Source organism: Fundulus heteroclitus, chromosome 3, assembly GCF_011125445.2.
Source record: "Fundulus heteroclitus isolate FHET01 chromosome 3, MU-UCD_Fhet_4.1, whole genome shotgun sequence".
NCBI lineage: Eukaryota > Metazoa > Chordata > Actinopteri > Cyprinodontiformes > Fundulidae > Fundulus > Fundulus heteroclitus.
Genome location: NC_046363.1, coordinates 36,271,681 through 36,298,842, shown reverse-complemented (window position 1 = coordinate 36,298,842; position 27,162 = coordinate 36,271,681). Strand labels below are relative to the sequence as shown.

Genomic DNA, 27,162 nt, shown 5'->3' with positions numbered 1-27,162 from the left:
TGACACTAACTCTAGGGTACTTGATTTGGCAATGTGATTCAGCCTTTTGTCAAATACAGAGACTTCAGATTAATAAGCATTAAAGGATGGGTTTTTGCAATGTTATCAGCGCATGAAAAGTCTTCTTCAGAACCAATCTCTGCTTAAAATGGTGATCTGGCGTAATCTGCTTTCAGCAGCTGTCACCGCTTATTGAAATCAGTCATTCACTCAATTCAAAATGGAGTGATCAACAGTATCAAATGCTGCGCTGACGTCCAATAATACCAGCACTTTGGTTCTTCCACAGTCTGTATTACTATGGATGTCATTGAACACCTTGATCAGGGCTGTCTTCATACTGTGGATGAGCACAAAAACCTGACTGGAAAACGTCAAAGAAGGTCTCTGTTAAAAACATATATGTGTTGAAACATTGCTTTTTCAATAATCATACTATGAAGGGGAGGCTTAAGATGGGCCTGTGGTTCTGCAGTAACAGCTTGTTAAAACTGCTCTTTTTAAACAATGGTTTAATAAGTGTTGTTTTTATGGCCTGGGGAAAAAACACCAGATGAGAGGGATGTGTTTATTATTTGAACTGAATCCTACGCCATGACAGGCAAAACTTTCTTAAGGAGACCAGTGGGTAAAATATCAAGACAGCAGGAGGAGAACAATATCTAATAAAGCATTTTGCACAATGGCGAAAGCAGTATTGCTCCACTTGTGAAAGTAAATCTGTTGGGCTCTCTTTGGTATTAAGACAGCAATTGTTAATGCCACACTGCCAGACAGGACATGTAAAAAAATAAATAAAATAAAGAGAGCAGGAGTATGAACTTAGCTTATGTACAATTTTTTCTAAACCTTTTTAGTTTATTTTGCAGAATTGGGACATTTGGACAGAATCAGCTCAAACTGGAGACAGTATAGGCACTGGATCTGACTTTGATGTAAAAACTGCCCTTCTAATACCTTGCATTTGCTCAGTAAAGAAGTTTGCAAATTGTTGCAGGCCTTGTTAGATTGGAGTTCAGCTGCCACAGACACCGTAGGGTTTGGCAACCTGTTGACTGTGGCATATAAGTACAAGAGTTATTAATATTTCTGTTGATAATCTCAGAAAATAAAGATTCTCTCACATTTTTTCAGTTGCAAATTATATCTGTAAAGTCTGTCTTTGAAGATGTCATAGTGAACCTGGAGTCCAACCTTCGTTTGGCTTTCTCACTGGTGGAGCATTTCTCCAGAGAGATTTCTTCTTCCCAGAGACAACTTTCACTTTCATTGGAGCAATAGAATCAATACTGCCTGCGTCTTTAGCATTGAAGTTATCAACCAGCTCACCTACTGAGTCACAGGGCTTAGTAGAGGTGGAAGGGTAAACTTGGTGAAAGGTTTCAGTCACACTGTTCTTGAAAACACGTTTCCTTATAACATCTCTTTTGCTAATTGAGTCAGTGGGAAGCTTGCTTTCTCAAACATTTTAAGCTCTTCTCTCCAGGATGTTTGTGAGAAAAAGCAAAATACACATATAGAAGGTGAGGATTACAGAATTATATTGACTTATTTTGACTTGCAGGCCACAGTATTTATCATCATTTATATTCTGTGGAGGGTGTGATGGAGTTACCCTGCCCTAATGTTTGATGAATGTTTATCATACTTGGTTCCAACTGACAGGGTTTGGCCTGGACAGGAAAAGGCCTTTACTGGGACCTGGGGAGTGTTTGCAATTCTGAGGTGTTGAAGGGGGTCTGTGTGATTGTATGTTTTGTTTGGTGCCGTCCAGTTTTTTTGATATCACATGGTTTTATTTTCAAAAAGGGTATTCTTATTGTGAGTTCACTTACCCTTGATTGCTTATATTATTAACCTTTTGAATTTATCATTTGCATATTTCTTATATTTTATTATATTTTTCATATATATTTATGGGTTTATGCATTCACACCTCTGTTGCAGCTGCAGAGTTTGATGCATGTGTTTTACTTTGCTGGCACCTGGGGAGTGTTTGAGAAGACACTAGGATGGATAAGGATAGAGTTCTCCACTAGAAAAAAATAAATATTTGTCTTTGCAATTGTACCTTCTACTTAAAATTTTCTTCTGCATTTAACCCATCCATTAGGGAGCAGTGGGCAGCTTTTACAGCATTCAGGGAGAAATCTGGGTCTTGCTCAGGGGCCCATAGTGGCAGTCTGCAGGGTTTGAACTGGGTATTAGCTGCCTTCTCAGAAAGCAAGTGGGAAAGCAAGTGGCTGCTCTAAACACTAGATCACCATAAATACTCCCCTAGGTTGAAGGTCTAGGTTTATCTAATTTTGGAGTCAACTTTCTTTTCCTTAGAGATACAGTAGTGCTCATTATAGCCTGTCTGAGGTTTCTGAGGACCTTCTTGTGAGAAACTGTGGTGTGACATCTTTCATAGATAACACTGGTATATAAGGAAGTGATCAGTTTTCTTATTTGAACAGAATGGAACAGAGCGTAGAAGACCCGACCCTCTCTGGGACATGTGTCCAATGCTGTTCTCCTTATAAGAAGAAAATCATCAATCTCTGTCCTGATTTTTAAGGGAAGCAATGAACTTTTTTTTTGTTGTCAAGAAAGGATAATATTAATAAAACATGCACTTTGTTTGTTAAAAACAAATAAACAAAAAACACGGTGCACAAAAAAGTGCCCAATATTAGAGGGAAACTAGATATTTCTCAGAAATGGGACAATTCCCAGGCAAAAACTACAGCTGACAAAAACAAAAAAACAACAAAGGCTCATTTCGTGTTTGCTGGAAAGCATCCTGATGATTTCCAAGACTTTGGGGAAATAGTAGATTGAAGTGGAACATTTTGTACGGTGTGCAACCAGTTAAATCTGGAATGAACAACATCTCAGAAAAATAACATTGTACTGAAGGTCAAACTGTGACAGTCTGCCAGGTTGGCTTGCATAGCTTTAATAAATTAAATCATTTGAAAGCTTTTTTTTTCTTTTGCTTGTTTGTTTTGTCATTTAAAGGGGTTATCTTTAATATAAAAGATTATGTGATGATCTGAAACATTTAGGCACGAAACAGAAGAAATCTGTAAGGAAGTCACAGAATTTTATGTGACAATCTACAAGAATTATATGATATTACAAGAATATCTGTTATTGTAGCAAGCCCAGCTGGGGGTTTAATGAGAATAAAGAGTTATTTCAAGAATAAACAGGTCTAGACAAATCAGTGCTTACACATTTTTATGACAAGAATTAGGACATTTTAATTTGTGGTGGAATTTCAGCAAAAGATCACATATACCTGATTTAGAAAATATCCCTACCATTAAGACACCAGACATCCATGTTTATTAGTATGTAGTTCGAATGCATGTGCAACAGGAAAACAGAATATTGTGGGTTTGATTCATATGTGTATCTATAAATATGAAAGCAAAACCATGCTTCAGTCAGGCTTTTGCAATATTATGCTATAATCTTCAGTTGCTTGTAGAATGAAAATAAAGTCCCATCACCAATCCCATGATTGATTTTGAAGAATTAACTTAAAGTTTCAGAACAAAAGATCATCTGCAATCCTCCATTGTCATTATAGCAGGTGTATGTATACCTGAGAGAAGTTTCAAATTATTTAGCTACCTATGATCAGACAGAATATTTACATGGGAAGTATACATCATTGCAACAGAAGGATCGATGCCAGCAGGACTGTGAGGATTGGAGAAGCCACCATACCAGGACAGAAGCAGAAAATGCTGGGGGAAAAAAAAAACATGGTCGAAATAATTATCAGTTCAGTCATCGCTTGTCAGATTTATTTATCTGACTGATAAAGTTAATAATATAATCAAAGCAATTAAATTAGGATAGTAACTAAGTTTTGAAATTGTGCAAACTTCCTCATGGCAATGTTGTGTGCAGGGTGTAAAACTGGTTTCTACAGCAAGCTGTTCAGTTAGTGTTATGTCCAGACAGAGTAGAGAAAACGATATTCAAGGCTGACACTGTGTTGCATTTTAAAATGTTTGTTTAAAATAAAAGCAATCAGGCTCTGGGCAGGATCAGTGGCGTGTTTGCTGACAGATTCAAGGGACTTGGCTAGCATAGTGGTTGACAAAACAGTCCAGGTCGATGTTCATAAAAATAAAAGGTCAATGTGGTGTCCGGCAAGAGCAAGGTGAAACGAGGAAATCCAGAGGCAAGAATCCAGGTTAAAAACTGGACATCTGCTAAACAGTGGCTTTCAATAGTCTGGCACTGGCTGACTGTACAAGAGGATAAAATGCTAAAATTGGCCAAGCACTAAAGCAAAACCACTGAAATCCTAAAAAAAAAGATGGATTAACACAGGAGTTTATTGAATACTAGTTGGATGTCTTTAGAATAAAAATGATGAAGCTATAATAACTTAACAGTTATTCCTTTGTTAAAGCATCATACTGAGGCTATCCTTCAAGAACTCTGGTTTGGAAAAAAAATATCTGGTGCTTTCAAGAATAGAAAGAAATGAGAATAAAAGTGACTGGAACACCGTTGATAAGGGAGTTAAGTCCAGTGCTAGGAAATGCAATGTGTTATTTTACTGCAATTTGAAGTTAAGGAGTTGTCAAACATATGAATAAAACTGATTTTGATTAATTTTATTAAAGTATTGGACTTGGACTCTGTGTTAGCTATCCTGTAAAACAGTTCCTGTTTGGACACCATCAAACACAATTGGGTGTTCACTTCTGCCTTTGTAGTTTGAATGAAACTAAATTGTCACTGTTTGGAGCCCTAATAAAGACATTTGTTATAAAAAAGTACTAAGTGATCTGAATTTTGGTGACACAAATGTTCAGTGTTAAATGAGGTGATTACATATCAAGCTGAAATGAGAGCAACTATAGCAGTCAGAAATAGCACTGCAGGTATTGTTCAATATAATGTTAAAAAAACATACCATTTTGATTTTTATCATCTTACAATCGATTTTATTGATTTCAGTCATTTGAGTCATATGTATCATCTCTTCTACCAGGTGGCTTAATTATGTGTGAGAATTTGTAAAACTCTAAAAGAATTTCACAATGTCAAAATAAAACAATAAATACATACTTTACAGAGAAATGAAGGAATATGATGACCCATCACACCCACTTTACCTAAAAGACTCAATCAATCAATATAATCCAGATTACCTGTCATCTGTGGTGGTGGAAGGTGGTGGCATGGTGGTAGTTGAGATTCTGCAAAAACCAAAGCCTTATTGTAGCATATTATTTTTTGCACACTATTAATATGATTTATGGCAAAATACTGTGTGTGAAGTTTTTTTATTATTAGAGCTGTAAACCTCAGCTGACCTCATAAACTTTTTAAAAATTACTTTAAAGATAATGACAACTTGTCATCCTACTTGACAGTGTAGGGGTTGACTTTACAACTCGCCTGGATCAAAAATATATTTAGTTTTATGTAATATTCAGTTTATGAGTGGAACATCACATTTTTTTGTTTCCATGATGGTAATAAAACTCAAAGCAACTCCAAATCTCTTTATCTAAAATAACTATTGCCTGTTGATTACATATTGTAACGGTATCAGTGCTTTATTTATTTTCATTATGCTCTGCATGTAGATGCAACTGAACTTTGAGAAATTTGCAGCAGATGTGGAAATACCTGTTGTCCGTTGTCGGAGTTGGATGAGTGGTAGATGAAGTCCTGTAAAATTATAACCAAAGATGTAGGTATAAAACAGAAATGAATTTGTTAAACATGATTGATATTAATATCTGACATAGAATTTATCTAATTGTGTCAAACCAAACTTTTAATCCTAGGTCAGTTAAAAATATTACCAGAATATTGAGAGAGAGAACCTTGTTGAACATTTCTGTATTACTTTCTTCAAATTAGAAAATTTACACACACGGATGACTAGACAGATATTCTTGGCCATATCTTTCAATAATTGACCCTATTTACCTCCTAACAGTAACTATTGGCTTAACCTTTTCTGTTACTAACTAAATATGCTGTCGTTCATCCTCTAGACTTGAAAACTGGTTCAGATCTTATCTGCTGTTTTTGTCCCCTAGATGAAGCCACTAAAGTAGCTAGTACTGCTTCACAAATCTTCTCTCACAAACTGTTTGCATCTGTATACATTCACATGTTAACAGTGGTGAGCTACGCTGTAGCCACTGGTGCTGCTGGAGGTTTCTTCCTATTAAAGGGGATTTTTCCTTTCCGCTGCATCTACATTTATGCTCGGTATGAGGGATTGCTGCAAAGTCAACAAACAATGCTAGTGACTGTTCACTGTTGCTACATGTTGACCCAGGAATGACATCTGCAAGTCAGGAGCTATGTTTACATGCACAAAATTTCACGATTTGATTGAAATTTATTCAGATTAAATAATCAAATTGTACTGTTTAAATGGGCACACACTCAATTAATCTGATCATAATGTGCGTGTATATGCACCTGGCTGTATTCAGAATAGAATCACACTGACATGCACAGTTATCAAATTCCCCTAAAAAAATACAGAAGATGTACTTCCGTCTTTACTAAACTAACAAAAAAAAGTAAAAAAAGCAGTATTACAAAAGTTTATTTGTCTTCTGATCGCCCAGGCTTGACTCGCACAATGTTCTAATTACACTCAAAACGTTCCTAAGTAAGCAACAATTTTTAATTCTTATATTTTTTCAAAGAGAAAGGTTGTATTAAGAGCCTCAGTAGTTATCCTTCTCGATGTATTTCCGCCACTTAATAACGTGGAAATATGTAATTTACATTGGGCACACATGCACACTCGAGTCAGTTTGCCACATTCAGAATAACTTGAGCCTGACGAGCGTTTTTATGCACGTCGATTGGCATAAACCACCCCTTTCTTTTGTATTACGATTTCGTTCTGATTGGGCTTAATCCGATCATCATATTCCGGTTGGCTTGTTTACATGACACATTTTTATCTTTTTAACATTCTGTCCGTATGAATTAGTTGAGTTTTCTTTATAAAGTGCCTTGAGATTACGTAGGTTGTGAGATGATAACAGAAAAAATCTGAATTGTATTAATGTGCCTTTGAATAATTTGGAATATTCCAACTTCTAGTATGTTAATACAAACATCCTAGTCAAAGGAGACACACCAGAAGATGCAGTTTAGAGCAACACCTTAAAAGATTACATCCTTGTTTGCCATTAGGAACAAAACAAAACAAAAACATAACTCATGTTAGTTGGCCAGAAAGAAAAAATATTCACTTTGTGTGAGGGGCATCACATAAATCACATGTGTGCTTTATTTTCTAATTCCCAGGATGGTAGTAAAATGCTTTATTTACCTTCATTATTCTCAGCATATATAGATGCCACTTAACTTTGAGAAATTTGCAAACAGCTAGTCATCAGATGCTGCAATACCTGTTGTCTGTAGTAGGAGGTTGATGGACGGTAGAGTAAGTCCTGTAAAATTATAACCAAAAGTTCAGGTACAAAACAGTAATAAATAAGGGAGACTTGATTGATGTTAATACTTGATCATGAAATTAAATTATCACTGACTTATTAATTCCAACAAAACTTTTTTTTCTAGGTCAAAGAGGATTACCAACTCTTTTTGTAATTTCTAAATGCCAGAATGGTGAGAGTTTCTATTACAATACTTAAGACATAACCAATGATTACTGGTAATACCAAATTATCTGTAGTTTTATCAAATATGTATATTGTGAGCGGATGATTATATAAATCAGATGTGCTGAATCTTTCCGTTTCCAGGATGGTAATAAAAGTCAATATAACTCCAAATCTCTTTATTTAAAATAACTCTAAGCTCTTGATTATGTATTCAGTATGAGTTATTTATGTATTTTCATTATGTTCTGCATATAGATGCAACTGAACTTTGAGAAATTTGCATATAGCTAGTCATCAGATGCTGCAATACCTGTTGTCTGTTGTAGGAGGTTGATGGACGGTAGAGTAAGTCCTGTAAAATTATAACCAAAAGTTCAGGTACAAAACAGTAATAAATAAGGGCGACATGATTGATGTTAATACTTGACAATGAACTTAGATTATCACTGACTCATTAATTCCAACCAAACTTTTTTTTTTTTAGGTCAGTTAGGATTACCAAAATATTTTGTAATTTCAAAATGCCAGAATAGTGAGAGTTTCTATTACAATACGTAAGAGATAGCCAATGATTACTGGTAATAGCAAAATATCTGTAGTTTTATGAAATATGTATATTGTGAGAGGATGATTACATACATTAGATGTGCTAAATCTTTCCGTTTCCATTATGGTAATAAAAGTCAATATAACTCCAAATTGCTTTATTTAAAATCACTCTAACCTCTTGATTATGTATTCAGTATCAGTTATTTATGTATTTTTATTATGTTCTGCATATAGATGCAACTGAACTTTGAGATATTTGCATATAGCTAGTCATCAGATGCTACAATACCTGTTGTCTGTTGTAGGAGGTTGATGGAAGGTAGAGTAAGTCCTATAAAATTATAACCAAAAGTTCAGGTACAAAACAGTAATAAATAAGGGCGACATGATTGATGTTAATACTTGACAATGAACTTAGATTATCACTGACTCATAAATTCCAACCAAACTGTTTTTTTCTAGGTCAGTTAGGATTACAAAAATTTTTTATGATTTAGAAATGCCAGAATAGTGAGAGTTTCTATTACAACATATAAGACATAAGCCAATTATTACTGGTAATACTACAAATACAAAAATATCTGTAGTTTTATCAAATATGTATATTGTGAGAGGATGATTACATAAATCAGATGTGCTGAATCTTTGCGTTTCCAGGATGGAAATAATAGTCAATATAACTCCAAATCTCTTTATTTAAAATAACTCTGAGCTCTTGATTATGTATTCAGTATCAGTTATTTATGTATTTTCATTATGTTCTTCATATAGATACAACTGAACTTTGAGATATTTGCATAGCTAGTCATCAAATGCTGCAATACCTGTTATCTGTTGTAGGAGGTTGATGGACGGTAGAGTAATTCCTGTAAAATTATAACCAAAACTTCAGGTACAAAACAGTAATAAATAAGGGAAACATGATTGATGTTAATACTTGACAATATACTTATATTATCGCCGACTCATTGATTCCAACCAAACTTTTTTTTTTTTTTTTAGGTCAGTTAGGATTACCAAAATGTTTTGTAATTTCAAAATGCCAGAATAGTGAGAGTTTCTATTACAATACGTAAGAAATAGCCAATGATTACTGGTAATAGCAAAATATCTGTAGTTTTATGAAATATGTTTATTGTAAGAGGATGATTACATAAATCAGATGTGCTTAATCCTTGCGTTTCCAGGATGGTAATAAAAGTCAATACAACTCCAAATCTCTTTATTTAAAATAACTCTGAGCTCTTGATTATGTATTCAGTATCAGTTATTTATGTATTTTTATTATGTTCTGCATATAGATACAACTGAACTTTGAGATATTTGCATATAGCTAGTCATCAAATGCTGCAATACCTGTTGTCTGTTGTAGGAGGTTGATGGACAGTAGAATAAGTCCTGTAAAATTATAACCAAAACTTCAGGTACAAAACAGTAATAAATAAGGGAGACATGATTGATGTTAATACTTGACAATTAACTTAGAATATCACTGACTCATAAATTCCAACCAAACTTTTTTTTTTTCTAGGTCAGTTAGGATTACCAAATTTTTTTATGATTTAGAAATACCAGAATAGTGAGAGTTTCTATTACAATACATAAGAAATAGCCAATAATTACTGGTAAAACTACAAATACCAAAATATCTGTAGTTTTATCAAATATGTATATTGTGAGAGGATGATTACATAAATCAGATGTGCTGAATCTTTGCGTTTCCAGGATGGAAATAAAAGTCAATATAACTCCAAATCTCTTTATTTAAAATAACTCTAAGCTCTTGATTATGTATTCAGTATCAGTTATTTATGTATTTTCATTATGTTCTGCATATAGATACGACTGAACTTTGAGATATTTGCATATAGCTAGTCATCAGATGCAGCAATACCTGTTATCTGTTGTAGGAGGTTGATGGACGGTAGAGTAAGTCCTGTAAAATTATAACCAAAACTTCAGGTACAAAACAGTAATAAATAAGGGCGACATGATTGATGTTAATACTTGACAATGAACTTAAATTATGGCCGACTCATTAATTCCAACCAAACTTTTTTTTCTAGATCAGTTAGGATTTCCAAAATTTTTTGTAATTTCGAAATGCCAGAATAGTTAGAGTTTCTATTACAATACGTAAGAGATAGCCAATGATTACTGGTAATACCAAATTATCTGTAGTTTTATCAAATATGTATATTGTGAGAGGATGATTAAATAAATCAGATGTGCTGAATCTTTTCGTTTCCAGGATGGTACTAAAAGTCAATATAACTCCAAATCTCTTTATTTAAAATAACTCTAAGCTCTTGATTATGTATTCAGTATCAGCTATTTATGTATTTTCATTATGTTCTGCATATAGATACAACTGAACTTTGAGATATTTGCATATAGCTAGTCATCAGATGCTGCAATACCTGTTGTCTGTTGTAGGAGGTTGATGGAAGGTAGAGTAAGTCCTATAAAATTATAACCAAAAGTTCAGGTACAAAACAGTAATAAATAAGGGCGACATGATTGATGTTAATACTTGACAATGAACTTAGATTATCACTGACTCATAAATTCCAACCAAACTGTTTTTTCTAGGTCAGTTAGGATTACCAAAATTTTTTATGATTTAGAAATGCCAGAATAGTGAGAGTTTCTATTACAACATATAAGACATAAGCCAATTATTACTGGTAATACTACAAATACAAAAATATCTGTAGTTTTATCAAATATGTATATTGTGAGAGGATGATTACATAAATCAGATGTGCTGAATCTTTGCATTTCCAGGATGGAAATAATAGTCAATATAACTCCAAATCTCTTTATTTAAAATAACTCTGAGCTCTTGATTATGTATTCAGTATCAGTTATTTATGTATTTTCATTATGTTCTTCATATAGATACAACTGAACTTTGAGATATTTGCATAGCTAGTCATCAAATGCTGCAATACCTGTTATCTGTTGTAGGAGGTTGATGGACGGTAGAGTAATTCCTGTAAAATTATAACCAAAACTTCAGGTACAAAACAGTAATAAATAAGGGAAACATGATTGATGTTAATACTTGACAATATACTTATACTATCGCCGACTCATTAATTCCAACCAAACTTTTTTTTTCTAGATCAGTTAGGATTTCCAAAATGTTTTGTAATTTCGAAATGCCAGAATAGTTAGAGTTTCTATTATAACATATAAGACATAGCCAATTATTACTGGTAAAACTACAAATACCAAAATATCTGTAGTTTTATCAAATATGTATATTGTGAGAGGATGATTACATAAATCAGATGTGCTGAATCTTTTCGTTTCCAGGATGGTACTAAAAGTCAATATAACTCCAAATCTCTTTATTTAAAATAACTCTAAGCTCTTGATTATGTATTCAGTATCAGCTATTTATGTATTTTCATTATGTTCTGCATATAGATACAACTGAACTTTGAGATATTTGCATATAGCTAGTCATCAGATGCTGCAATACCTGTTGTCTGTTGTAGGAGGTTGATGGAAGGTAGAGTAAGTCCTATAAAATTATAACCAAAAGTTCAGGTACAAAACAGTAATAAATAAGGGCGACATGATTGATGTCAATACTTGACAATGAACTTAGATTATCACTGACTCATAAATTCCAACCAAACTGTTTTTTCTAGGTCAGTTAGGATTACCAAAATTTTTTATGATTTAGAAATGCCAGAATAGTGAGAGTTTCTATTACAACATATAAGACATAAGCCAATTATTACTGGTAATACTACAAATACAAAAATATCTGTAGTTTTATCAAATATGTATATTGTGAGAGGATGATTACATAAATCAGATGTGCTGAATCTTTGCATTTCCAGGATGGAAATAATAGTCAATATAACTCCAAATCTCTTTATTTAAAATAACTCTGAGCTCTTGATTATGTATTCAGTATCAGTTATTTATGTATTTTCATTATGTTCTTCATATAGATACAACTGAACTTTGAGATATTTGCATAGCTAGTCATCAAATGCTGCAATACCTGTTATCTGTTGTAGGAGGTTGATGGACGGTAGAGTAATTCCTGTAAAATTATAACCAAAAGTTCAGGTACAAAACAGTAATAAATAAGGGCGACATGATTGATGTTAATACTTGACAATGAACTTAAATTATCGCCGACTCATTAATTCCAACCAAACTTTTTTTTTCTAGATCAGTTAGGATTTCCAAAATTTTTTGTAATTTCGAAATGCTAGAATAGTTAGAGTTTCTATTACAATACGTAAGAAATAGCCAATGATTACTGGTAATACCAAATTATCTGTAGTTTTATCAAATATGTATATTGTGAGAGGATGATTAAATAAATCAGATGTGCTGAATCTTTTCGTTTCCAGGATGGTAATAAAAGTCAATATAACTCCAAATCTCTTTATTTAAAATAACTCTAAGCTCTTGATTATGTATTCAGTATCAGTTATTTATGTATTTTCATTATGTTCTGCATATAGATACAACTGAACTTTGAGAAATGTGCATATAGCTAGTCATCAAATGCTGCAATACCTGTTGTCTGTTGTAGGAGGTTTATGGACGGTAGAATAAGTCCTGTAAAATTATAACCAAAACTTCAGGTACAAAACAGTAATAAATAAGGGCAACATGACTGATGTTAATACTTGACAATTAACTTAAATTATTGCTGTTTCATTAAAACCAAACCAAACTTTTTTTCTCTCTAGGTCAATTATGATTACCACAATTTTTTGTAATTTCCAAATGCCAGAATATTGAGAGAGTTTCTGTTAAAATATTTAATCAATAGCCAAGAATTTCTGCCAAAAATACAAAAATCAAATATTTAGTTTGTGAAAGATAGATCACATAAATCACATGTGCTGGATTTTTTTGTTTTCAGGATGGTAATAAAACTCAGAGTAACTCCAGATCTCTTTATTTAAAATACCTATTGGCACTTGATTATGTATTCAGTATCAATGCTTTATTCATTTTCACTTTGCTCTGCATGTAGATACAACTGAACTTTGAAAAAATTGCAAACAACTACTCATCAAATACGGAAATACCTGTTGTATGTTGTAGGAGGTTGATGGGTGTTAGATGGAGTCCTGTAAAATTAGAACCCAAGATATAGGTACAAAACAGAAAGGAATTTATGAAGCACTTATTTTTACATACACATGGATCACTAGACAGATTTTTTGAAAATGTCTTTCAGCGATTAACCCTATTTCTCTCCTTGACATAGCTACGGGCTGAACTTTTCTGCGACTAATTGTATGTCTCATCCTGTAGACTTGGAGACTGGTTCAGCACTAATCTTCTTAGCTATCTTTGTCTCCTAGAAGATGCCACTGAAGTAGTTAGTACTGAGTCTATCGTTTTCTCACAAATGGTAAACGGTTAATGGCCTGCACTCATCGTGCTTTAACAAGTCCGAGGACCCCAAAGTGTTTCATATTTCTACAATCATCCATTCACCCATTCATGCACACATTCACACGTTGACAGTGGTGAGCTACATTTTAGCCACAGTTGTCCTGGGGCAGACCATAGACATAATATAAGAGGAGGCGCGTCATTGGGTGGGTTCTGCCTATGCTGCGATGCGTCAGAGCGTCCGCCATCTTAAATGTGGCAAATCTGCAGTTACTCAGTCACTTAAACAGTATCAGAGGGACTTTAATCTCTGAATATACTTTGTATTCGTAGTATTTTTTTTTTGGAATATTACAAGTTTATCTTTGTATCCCTTTAGCTTCATTCTCCTGAATTTATTCTCCTAAAGAATAAAAGTATTTAAAATAATCTAACCTGGCCCTATTACTCCAGGAGTGAAATAATTCTGCAAACTGTGATTATTCTGGAAATGTCCCCCCTTAATTCTCATGATATGACGTTTTTATCATCACAATATCACTTTTGTGTTTGTTTGTATATTTTTACTTTGATGTACGACTTTTTTTTCTCATATTATTAATTTTACCTCTTTAATACTCACCCAAAAAGTCTGTTCCTAAAGGTTCACATGTGACACGGTTTTATGAAATAATGAAGACCACCATGTTTAGATTTAACAAATTGATCCTTATATTCATAACACATACACACACAAATTTATCCTTATATTCATAACACATACACACACAAATATATATATATATATATATATATATATTTATGTGTGTGTATATATATATATATATATATATAGCCTGTGTTACCACTCTGCAGCTTTAGTGTGTCCAGTTTTGCAAAATGGTGCAGCCTTAGTTTATAGAAGGCAGATACAAGTAGAGAAATCAGCCAGAATACATTTCCATGCAGCACAGGGATGAGGCATCTTCTCTGATCCACTTTCACAATAACAGAACTCAACTTTTTTCTGCCACATACAATATGGCGGTGACGTTGACATGCGAACCTGCGCCCTATGACGCAGCACCACCTTCTGGTGGTGTTACACAACATCCTAGTTGAAGCAGAGACATCAGTAGATGTAATTTAGGGCAAGACATCAAAACATGCCAACCTTGTTTTCTTTCATTTAAAAATAAACATATCAAATTTGCAGGTCTATTCTGGAGAAAGTTACTATACTGTATATTCTGCTGAGCAGATCCACTTTCTGATCACAATCATGGATTGACAAAATGTTCCTGAATAGTGTTTTTCATCAAATTACAAACATTGTAATATATTTCCATGTAAAAAAGGAGCAATTGCTTGAGATTTACAAATAAAATTAGTTTGGGAAAAATTATAATTAGACTGTTTTTCAACCAATATTGACCTGTTCTACTCCAATCCTTTTCAGGACCTTATTTTGGTTAGAGATTGCATCTAAATTCTCACGTTTGATCTTGAGAGGATTCATAAGATTCCCTGTCGGATTTCGGAATGATCTTAAGAAAAATCTGTTCATGTGTGTTGTGTTGAGCTTGTCGTCTGACCGGACACCACATTGTACGACAAAACCTGTTTCATCTAAGGATTTTTTATCGTTACGTGTGGTGTCTCTCAGGCTTTGAAAATCGGCCAACTATTTTAAAAATCCTGCCGTGTGAACCAGCCTTAATGTAAAGTTTCAGAAAGTTTTCCCCAAAAGTGAAAAAGTAAATTGAATTGAAATAAACAGGATACATCATATTTTTTTACGATGTATATACATTTGACAAAATAATATGTAACCAAATATATGAATACCTGTAAACTGGTGTTGTAGAAGGTGGACTGGTTGGTGGGGACACTCTATGAAAATCACAGCATTATTCAACAACATTTCTAAGAGCTCTCTATAGTCTCAAATGATTATCAATAATCTTTATAACTTTGTCTGAAAATGCAAACTTGTTAGACCCAAGGTGTCAGTAATTTGACAATCGTTTTCTTACCGTGCTGAGCATGGAGTTTCATCCAGATTCGGGGGAGGATTTGTAATGCTCACTGGTCTTAACTGAGGACAAGGTAGGCTAGTTCCATTGATCAATGGTGTGAGATCTAACATTAAGCAAACATAGAAAAAGAAAATGCAATGTCAGTGAAATAATCTTTTTAGCATATCTCCACTTTCCCTACACTCCAACCTAATGAATGACAAGACAGAGTCCAGAGATCCAGAAAGCAAAATGTTGCACTTTGAAGTTAAAATGTGAGGGGTGTTTGAGCCATCCCTGGACAATCTAAACATGCACTTTTGACTATTAACCTTACACTGTAATCCCCCCCACCCCATTGGCAAAATGTTTTCTGTGAGTGTAAAATAATAACTAATATATCAGAGACTTAATAGTTTGTACCCCAAGAACGTTGACAGGTTTTGTAGATAAGACAAAATAAGGTATTGTAATATTATCAGGGTAATTTGCAACAGTTTCATCATTACGGCATATAACCTACCTTCAAAGTTAAACATGAAAATGGCACTTCCTCCCTTGAGGAACTCTCTGGTTTGCAGTTCTTCCAAGGTTGTAAAACGTGAGTACCCGTATAGATTTCCACCATAGACTAACTCATCATTTTCATAAAAAACTCCACTTCCAGTCTCTCTGGGATTGTCCCAGACAGAGGAACCTGTTTATATGACATAAACATGAAATAAGAATAAAAGAAATGTATTTTTTACCTAGAAGTTTTTTTCAAAATGTCCACATTTAGTTGGAGACTAACCACTTGCAGAAATGAAAGTTTGTTGCTTTGACATTTGCAGAGATGAATTCAGAATAAATATTTTATCTAATTTTACTAACTCAGTTTCTTTACAATGTCAAAATCTTGTTGTAGACTCACCACTAGCTGTCACTTGAGTTCTAACAGAAATGAATGTTCGTTGTTTTGACATTTGCAGTTGTTGGTTAGGAGTTTGATCCAGCAATTGGAAAATCATTTGTCTTTGGAGGCAAGGCCACTGCAGTTGGTCGTCAAATTCACCAGACAAGAGCTGCACAGCCATTCCAACATATGTTTCGTAAAGTATAACAGCTACACGGTACGCATAGCCGTCTTTAGAGTATTGTCGCGGACTGTAGATTCTGGTTCCAAAGCTGCTTGTGTTCAAACGATTCTCCAGGTCATCAATCTGTATGAAAACATGTGGACACTCTGTCTCTGAGAGATTGATGTCATCAACAGAGAATCCTCCAGTAGAGCTTCCTGCTCCTTTGCGAGCTTCAAAAACAACCTGGAATGGCTTGGTGGCATTCAAGGAAACATGGTGGAGCTTCCACTGAGATGTTGGTGAACCTGTAGTAAAAACATTTGATTTACTTAGTTTCACAGTTTCAGTATTACATCATGCAAAAGGGGAAATGAATGTAGCACACAACAGATAAATAAATTATAACATGAATGGTTCAGTTGTTGTTAATAATTGTACATTACCAGTAATCTGCCCCATGAGACGAGGAGTTCCTGTGGCGTCCTGTTCATCTTCAAACTCTCTTATCCAGATATTAAGTTCATCTGACTCAGCTCCACTGTGGAAATAGTAGAACTGCAGACACTGGACATTACATCCCCTGTTCAGCTTCATTACCTCAGTTTCCAGTTTGGCCGAATCTCCCTCCTGACCTGAGGCCGTGCTCGCATGGATGAAGTGCCCCTTTTGTTGAGCTGCAGTGATGTTATGCAAAAGGAAGTTGTTATTATGTCATGTTTTGGGCTATAATAAATATGAGTAGAGAACAAACAAACAAAAAAACTTTAAATGCATTCATGGTCTTTACTCTTCTGTGCTCAATTACATGTTGTGTAGGCATGTAGGAGGTTGTTTGTGGGGGATCTGAGATGGGTGTTGGAAGGGGTGATGGGGGGGGGGGGGTAATAAATTAAATCACCCATAAAAATGACTAAGAATCTAATGTGTTTTTTTATAGACACTGATTAAAAAAATATCAGGGGGAAATTTTCCTAATCATACAATCATATTTTACATTATCATTAATAAGACAATGGAAATTGAAAAATGTACCATTGTCTCCACTTCCACTTGGCAGACTGGTGTGGTCGGAGCTTGGACCTCCATGAGCTTGTGTAACCACTTCCCAGCCACTTCCATTTGTTGAACAGCGGTTCATATTGCACATTGTTCCATTAGAAAAGCTACAGAAAAACTTAAAAGCAACAGTTTCATCTGAAAAAGTGAAAGGTTATGTGCGTAAATGAAAAGTTTTGATTTCAATATAATATTTTCTTGTAATTCTGAAAATTTTTGATGATGGTGGTTAGGTAAACATTATAACATTATTTAAAAAATTACACAAAATTAAACATTATTAAAAAATTACACAGAAACAATGTTCATTCTAAGAGCTGTTCTTAGTATGTCATGAAAAGCAAAAATTGTAAACAGTATAATTCAAATACGTTAAGTTTCTATATCTTAGTAAGTGAAACATAGGGGGTTAGGACCAGTCTAAAATGGTCAAATTTCATAAGATAAAACTAAACCAATAGTTTAAAAAGTAAAAAAAAAGGATGAATCTATGTGTATCAACAAGCTTGTAGGTCAGTCCTAAGTGACTTATAGGGCACTAAACAATCAAAAGTTGTATCAAACATATATGGAACGCTTGGTGATAAGAATAGGACTACATTTGGACAAGGACAAAAAGTAAATATACAAATTTTTATTATTTCAACATTTTCTCCATATTGTTCAACAGTGTGTAAGCACTCACTGCAGCTGTAGAGGAGGTTCAGCTCTTTAGCATCGTAAGGACTCATCTCAAGCCTTTGACCGATCACATCTTGGAATTTAGGGTCTATGGTAATAATTGTTGAGCCATTGCCATTAGTGAACGCATCCTTTCCATAGTGCATCACTGACATGTAGTCATATGGGGTGCCATGGACGGTGCTCTCATTGCTGGCAACCTTTCTGAAATTATGCTCTTTATCTAGGTGACACAGAAAACACTACACTTAAAAAATTGACTGAGAAGAGTTTGTTAAAAAGCACAACTCATTTATAGATTACAGAGACTGAATATAGCTGTCCATATTCAGTTTGTAACAGAAAAAACAGGAGATATGAAATGTCTAAGGGCATGACTGAAAAGAACGTACAAACATGTACTGTTCCGTAAAAAAAGATTTACCCCTTACAGATTTCTTTCTTTTTTTTTCTTTTTTTTGTCACACTTTTCATGTAATTGAACTAATTTTGATTTCCGTCATACAGATGTATTAAGCAACAGCGTACTAATTAACTAACGTGCGCGGTACGCTATTAATTAGCATTCTAGCTAATCTGTTTTAGAAGATTAGCTAGAATGACGCCCTGATGACGGCTCACCACACTGATGACGGCTCACCACCGTCATCAGGGTGTGAATGTGTGCATAAAGCCCTTAGGGTCGTCAGACTTGATAAAGAGCTACACAATTACAGGGTATTTACCATTTAAAATCCAGCTATGTGCTATTTTCCTATTTCATTCAATCAATGAGTTGCATTACTGATAAACATTTTATAAAGTTAGTATTTAGTGTCCAATTATTTTAACTAATACCACCTTTGATGCGAATGACCCGATATGTTTGTTCGCTGCCATTAATTGGCTGTCTTAAAACTCATACAAATACTATACAGAAGCATAGTAACTTTGCACCCTCCTGTGATTTTGACAGCAAAAATTTAAAAAAGCTCCATGGTGTGAAACACAGACATTTGTAGCCCGCAGTGTCTGCGTATGCATTGTGTATGTGACTTCACACACACACGCCAAACAATACTCAGATATGTACTTATGTACTAATACATATGTATTATTTGTTATTTCTAATTAACTGACCTCAGGTCTGACATTTTGTAGAGAATTGAGAATCTATATTTAGATAAGGACAATATTTTGGTAATCCAACTAGCTGAAAACTCACTTTGTTGCATAAACAGAGCTATAAGTCAAATTGCTGCTTTGGACTCAATTTCTGACGTTTTTGTCCACAACAAATATTATTTGCACTGCTCAAAAAGTTAAGGGAACACTTTTTGATCAGATTATAATATCAAGTGGCAAGAATGAGATGACCCATCCTTGACCCATCAGCAGCTCCGGTATTGGCTCCTTTGTAGAAGGAGGAACAGGATAAGCACTGCCACAGCTTTACAACATGTTCCCAGCAGGCTGTTGGTTCTTTCAAAAATAAGAGCAGGTTCTTATGACACATTTTTGTGACACATGTTAAATGGTATGGAGAAGCAGAGATGAAGGTTATGCTGCTTGCAACAATGTTCAACATTCAGTTGAATATTAGGTCAGTGATGGTCTAGGAAGGCATTTCCACAGAGGCACACACAGACCTGTACAGGATAATCAATGGTACCCTGACTGTCATTAGGTATCGGGATTAAATAATTAAACCTATTGTTAGAGGCAATCTGAGTTTGCACCTCAGATTATCCAGGAGCTCAGTGATGTTTTTGGTCATGATCTTGGAGAGGTCATGACAAAAGGAGAATACCCTGAGGTTGTCAGGCGTACATATGAGCATTTGGGGCCATACAAACTACCAATCACCGCTTTGAGGTTCTGCAATGACATTGCAGAAAACTTGACCAGCCTACCCCATCAGTTTTTCAGTTTCACTTTTTCTGTGACTTAACTTTTTCTGGGTCGATAATTTTCATTTTCATGAAATGACGTGGCATCCTTTGTTCCTAAAAGGTTACCCAATCCATATCAGTATGGCTATTCAGCATAATTTATTTTCCAAAGAAGATCTGATGTGTTTTCAGATTGTTCCTTAAATATTTTTTTTAACATTAAGGACTAAAACGTTGTGAATCAAAGCGAAACCCGACTGAAAAAAAGACGCTTAAAAAAAAGCTTTGCAGCTGTATCTTTCATATGAGGTCTAGAATTACATTGAATTCAAATATGAAACACTAAATAAAGGAACAATACGAACTCCTTTAAAACAACACAGAGTAGTGCTAGCCATTGGGTTTCCCTAAGTGCAAATGTTGAATGGAAACTGAATGTTTAGCCCATAATTAAGTGATCCGTCTGTCCGTCCGTCTTCTTCCGCTTATCCGGGGTCGGGACGCGGGGGTAGCAGCTTCAGTAGGGAGGCCCAGACGTCCCTCTCCTCAGCCACTTGGGCCAGCTCCTCAGGAGGAATCCCAAGGCGTTCCCAGGCCAGCCGGGAGACATAGTCCCTCCAGCGTGTCCTGGGTCTCCCTCTGGGCCTCCTCCTGGTGGGAGGTGCCTAGAACACCTCACCATGGAGGCATCCAGGAGGCATTCTGACCAGATGCCCGAGCCACCTCAACTGGCTCCTCTCGACGTGGAGGAGCAGCGGCTCTACTCTGAGTCCTCCCCGGATGACTGAGCTCCTCACCCTATCTCTAAGGGAGAGCCCAGACACACCATGGAGAAAACTCATTTTGGCCACTTGTATCCGGGATCTCGTTCTTTCGGTCACGACCCAAATCGCGTGACCATAGATGAAGGTAGGAATGTAGATCGACCGGTAAATCGAGAGCTTCGCCTTTTGGCTCAGCTCTCTTTTCACCACAACGGATCGGTACAGCGCCCGCTTCACAGCAGACGCTGCACCAATCCGCCTGTCGATCTCCCGCTCCATCTTCCCCTCATTTAATTAAGTGATCGATATACTTTAATACCTCATGCATTTGAAAAAAAACCCAAACAAAACGACTGTAAAAATATTTAAATACATAAAGAAAATCTAATATCTGTTCTACCTGTCATGATGTTGGCATATACAATTTGCACATAATCATCTCTGTCGAATCTAGACTGTTCATGGTAGAAGCCAAGAGCATGAAGAATCTCATGCTCAACAGTGGCAAGGGTATCACAGCGTGCACCAATAGAGAGGTCCTGTCCATTGGCGAATAATCTACCAACATATGACCAACACCTAGAATAGAAAAAACACACCAATCAGAACCTTCAAATAACTGAATTATATAAAAACCAAGAAAGTTTTTAAAGTTGTGAAAATAGTATCTATACAAGTGTGTGTATATGTTAAAAATTCAAAACAATAACCCCATCCAAATTTTTGATGACCCATCATGGATCCTTATACCTTTGGCGGGTCTCTTATAACATAAAAGGTATAAGAGACAATTAGACAGTCTAACAGTTCAAAGGTCAGATTGTGATAAACACTGCTGATAAAAATCTTCCACTGTGAACTAAAAACCATAGCACAGTTTTATTGGCAATAGTAGTTAAAAAAAACTTTATTTTTTTAACTACTGTTAAAAACTACTACTGATCAGAACACAAAACATTTAAACACAAAACATTTAAACAAAATGTTTTGAGTTCTGATCAGCTTATTTTGTTCAAAGTGAGAATAAGAAGAAAATTTAGAGAACCTACCCATCTAACTTTTGGATCTTTAGGTAATAGTCCTCAGAGTCACGGGGTTTGAAATCGATGCATGACTTCACTCTGAACTGGTCAAAGGCTCTCATGATGACTCCTTTGGCGTTCAAGTCTTTCATTTCAAAATCAATTTAAAAGCAATGAAACAGAAAACACGTGAAATGACATTATTTTTTGTGTAGCTCTGAGCTTTAAATCATGGGAATATTCATATGAAAAAATTCAACAGAAATTAACTTAATCTGAATCACTTCCAATTGTCTTTTTCCTTTACATAAATCTGTTGGCAAGAGCCGCTTTTAAACTGACATTTACTGAGTTGCACAACCTGTTTTCAGGAGTGAACATTTACTCTAGAGTATTTCCTTAAACAATGCAGCTATTAAAATGCAAAAATCTGGTTTGAAAATATTTATTTTATAGAAAAAAAAAGCGTACCCAGGCCGCTATCCAATATGTAAGAAACTGGAGATGTCCATAGATTGTTTCCAGGTAGAATGGTGCTCCTTTGAAGGTTTAGCGGCTGAATAAAATGTACATGAGACATTTTTATATACGAAAAAACAGGCATGCATAAATGTACTAAAAATACAACCTTAATTATCTGTTTGTGGTACTAAACTTACCTCTCGGATATCATCAAGCGTTAAATCTAAGATCAGGGCAGGAAATTAGTGGTTATTAATCAGAAACAATTTGATCAAATATCTATTTAAAAGAATAAAGACATTTAAATTTACCCTCTTTGATGTTGTCACTTTCATTAACATCTACAAAAAGAAACATTATCTCTTATCAGTTCATATTAGTTCCTGAAATGAAAGAAAATGTGCCAAGATATGAAAAAAAAGCATACAGCACTTACCAACTATCTCCATCTCTACCTGGGTTAAATCATTAGGGGGAAAAAAATAAACATTAAAAATACCATACATTTAACATACAGTCAAGTTCAAAAGAACATAGTGTCACTTCAAATATAAAAAGGTTTACATATCTTGAAGGTTTTAATTTTTGTGGGATGTTCTTTATGTGAATTTATCTTTGTCCAATGAAGGATATGCGGACTACTGTATGTGTTGTGAGCCGGGAAATGATGGGTTCCCAGCAGAATGGTATAAAGTTTTTAAAGATTAATTTATACCAATTATCCACACTACACTGAATTGGACGTTTAAAGAAAATAAAATGCCAGCTTCATGGAAAGAAGCAATAATTTCAAAACTAAGCAAAGACAGGGAGGGACGTACTGTACGAATTACAGGACAATTTCAGTATTAGATATAAATTATAAAATTTCCACCTCCATAATCTGTAAAAGACTACATTTATTCCTATCATAAATATTTAACAAAGCCCAAATGGTGCTTTTACAGGGGAGACTAACACATGACAATATTCTGAGAACCCTCGACATAACAGAACGGGCACAAAGAGAAAAAAGAAATACAGTCAATATGTGCATAGATGTTAAAAAGCCATTTTATTACTTTTTTTGTAGAAGTCAGAGAGGGATGCTGCCTTTCACCTAGTCTCTTTGCAATATTCATCGAACAACTAGCTCAAGCAATACAAAAAAAAAAATATTATTAAAAATTAAAAGTGTAACAATTAATCTGTTCCTGCAAGTGAAAACCCTGTCTGCAATCCCCATGACATTATGCTCCTGCTCCCCGTTCTGCACAGGTAATCAAGGTCTAAGCAGTTACACCTGTGGGGGCTACCATCAAACTGGGAGGAGCACCATATATTCCAGGCTCTCCCAGTGTGTAACTGCCAGATTCTTGAAATTCTTGAGTAAACCATCCAGCCTTTCTTGTTCATTGTCTTCCTGATCTCGACCTATCTCATTCCTGTGATTTGTCCTGCCCCTGTTGGATTCTCCTGCTGGCTTCTGTATTTTGGACAATGAACTCATGCCTCGTCTCTTAACCAAGCCTGCCTGCACCTGCCCTTGCTTGGATTTTGCTTACCTGTCTCTTCCCCTCTCTGGAAACCTCCAACACCAGTTTATTTATAATAGACCTTTTAAAACATTCATTCTCCACATTGACAGAAATATCGAATTTCCAGATTCTGTTGGTTCATTTCAAGAAGAGCATAAAATTGGACTTTTTGCAACCAATGTTGTCGCCTACCTTGGAAAACCAAATACATTACACCCTGAACTGATGAAAATACTGGAAGGTATGAGTATCCATCAAGATACAGGATGAATATATCAAGAAGGCAAATACTTAAATTTCATTATACCCCTTCCAAAGGTATTAGGAAAATCTATAAATTTTACTGGAATTTGAAAAGCATTAGATATTTGGAAATTGAAATAACACAATACTTTTTTGATCTGAATAATAAAAAAACTATACTACAGTACGAGAGGAAATGCAGAGAGATGAATCAGTCTTAAAAAGATCAAATACTATTCCATTAGACTAGAGCTCAAGGATTGAGATTGTTAAAATGAACAGCTTACTAAGGTTCTTGTTTCTGTTCCAAGCATATACCAACAGAGGTCATTGTAGAGCAATTTATAACTTGGGACAGGCTCATTTATAGGTGTATCTGGGGGCATAAAAGACAAAATATAGAACTCTCTACCTAGCCGAAGAAAAGGGAGGTATGTCATTACCCAAAATTAAGGGAATGCAACTAAACCTCACAAGTAAAATATTTACGATATTGGTATATACTAGAATTAAAAATGGAAATATATTGAAACAAAAATATATGAACAGATTTTTTTTGCTACCATAAAATTAGAATTTTTTTATAGATTTACAATAATAATAACTTCCAGAAAATAGAGCGAAGGCCTGTTGAAATGGCAATTTAAGGATAGCCACATCATTATATAAAGCCCTATTAAACATGAATAAAGACACAACTAAATATGTTAAGAATAAATGGGGAAAAGAGTTGAACATAAATACAGATGATATAGAATGGCAGAGCATGTGGAAAATTCTCTAACAGAAATGTTGGAGAGGATGTGGGAGTGTCGATGTTGACATTATAATATTTCCTGGAAACTTACAAATGTATACAGCCATAGGCCCATTTTTAAATTAGAATGTGAATTTCTAAGAAGATTGTTTGTCAGAGTAAAACTACCTTAAAAAAATACATTTAAAAAGTCCCACTGAGACCTGAAGTCATTAATTTTTGTAACTTTTTAAAAGGGATCATTCATGACAGTGATATTTATCCAGTTAAAACACTCCTGATAGCTGCCAAAAAGGCAACAACAAAGAACTGGAGTAAATCAGACATACAATCAAAGAGCTGGTGGAATGCAATAGTGGAGGGCATTGTCTTAATGGACAAACTGACACAAAAGTTGATATTACAAGAATCACTAAAAGACAAAAAAAATGAAAACTGACAATTTATATGAAAGCATGACACATAATTTCTAATGGTTTTGGTATCATTATGTTAGTCTGTGACCAAGTTGTTAAACAGTATAACCCATAGCATCCATTTATTTATACTTTATTTCAAGTAAAACAGATGAGGTATCCTTATGATGAAAGAAGATGTTATATGCAAAATACTATCAAATTCAACAAATCTGAACAAAATTACTTACTGTAGGGAGGGAGACTGCTGATGACACTGCCAAGTTCAGCAGAAGAAAAAGACAGCTTTCTAGTCTCATGATGGGTTCTAGATTGTACTTTAAACAACTGATTTAAAATATGAATATAACATTAATTTAATTGTCCAAAAGATGTATTAGCAATGTCTATAGATTGTCGAGTAAAATTTGAAGTCACTTGTCTTCCGTGTCTCCTAACGAATCAACCACTCAAATCTCCGTCTTCATTCAGAATGAGATTCTAAACAACGTGAGAACAGTGTTAAGCTCCAACCACAACACAAAAATGTTGGATCGTTTTTACATAGTCATTCTCAGACATGCATTAGTCATTGTCACTCTGCATTTCTCATTACTGGTATGTCAGATATGAAGGCATGTGCTTGTTTCTTAGATAAAAATCTAGCTTTTTATCTGATTTAAAAAAAGGGAGGGATCGTTCAGCCTGAGTCAATGTTGCTGAGTTAAGACAGTTCAATTTAAAGCTGTAAATCTTTTTGGTCAAGCACCAATCGAGGTATAATGCTTTTTGCAATTAACAGACTGATGAGCTTTAATTGTTGTTTGACATACTGTAATGAAGGGAACTAAAAGTAAGTAAAGTTTTCTTGAAATTAGCATATCTGTCCTTGATTTGCGCAGCTAAATAAGATTATTTGCCAATGGAATTAGGATTTTTACCACTAAAATAAGATAATTAGATATCCTGCACTTGTAATAACATGATAGAGATGAATTGTTCCTATTTTAATTGCAGAAAATTTATTCCATTGGCAAATAGTCTTATTTAACTGCTCAAATCAAAGAAAAATACACCTATTTCAAGAACATTTTACTTACTTTTAGTTCCCTTTTTGCAGTGCAGATGGTAGCAGTGACGTGCGGTGAGGTTCATAGCTGGTGAGGCACTGACGTCATCAGAATCAGATTTGCAAATAGATGCATAGATTGACAGCAGTTTACAGGTTATGTTTCACTTCTGCATCCTTACACATACAAACTGTAGCTCACAAAAAACACATTTCCTTAAAAAAACAAAACAAAATAAATGTTATTACTGTCTTACCTTTACTTATAAATGAAGTCCATGCATCGCTCCTTCTGCACAAAAACATCCGTCACTTTGCGATAGAAGTCCTCCTTATCTTCCTTCAGTTTTAAAAGTCTCTCTGTCTCAATGGAGATCACTGCCAGGGAAGAAAGCCTTCCTTGATCCGTCCTGTTCCTGTTCCTGCTGTTCCGAGCTGGAGCAACTTTGTCGCCTCAGGAACAGTTACAACAAGATCCTTCTCGGCCAAAAAGTTGAGAAGCTGTCCAGGAGATTTGCATTCATCCCTCACCGTTTTTGAGCTATACAGTCCAATGAGATCGGCCTTCAGTCTGACAAAGTCAAAAAACTTGGCATACTTTGACAGGCTCTGCAGTTTCGTGTCATCAAAATGTTGTGACATTTCATAGAACTTTGCGCAATCCACCAAACCGAGGAAAGCAAGTACATCAAAATGGCCAAACCTAGC

At 34.9% G+C, this 27,162-nt stretch overlaps 1 protein-coding gene across 1 annotated transcript in view; it reads right to left on the bottom strand.

Annotated features, from left to right (window-relative positions):
* LOC105936743 (meprin A subunit beta) overlaps positions 1-25,906 on the bottom strand; it is a 70,264-nt gene extending 44,358 nt beyond the window's left edge. Inside the window, exons 1-10 of the mRNA XM_036135292.1 lie at positions 25,637-25,906; positions 22,910-22,928; positions 22,785-22,814; positions 22,671-22,696; positions 22,483-22,567; positions 22,039-22,156; positions 21,390-21,568; positions 18,359-18,577; positions 17,650-17,811; positions 17,061-17,291 (exon numbers count right to left, since the gene is read on the bottom strand). Coding sequence (XP_035991185.1) covers positions 17,061-17,291; positions 17,650-17,811; positions 18,359-18,577; positions 21,390-21,568; positions 22,039-22,156; positions 22,483-22,567; positions 22,671-22,696; positions 22,785-22,814; positions 22,910-22,928; positions 25,637-25,705 — 1,138 coding nt within the window. The 5' untranslated portion in view covers positions 25,706-25,906. The remainder of the gene's footprint in view (positions 1-17,060; positions 17,292-17,649; positions 17,812-18,358; positions 18,578-21,389; positions 21,569-22,038; positions 22,157-22,482; positions 22,568-22,670; positions 22,697-22,784; positions 22,815-22,909; positions 22,929-25,636) is intronic.
* Positions 25,907-27,162: the final 1,256 nt, after the last annotated feature.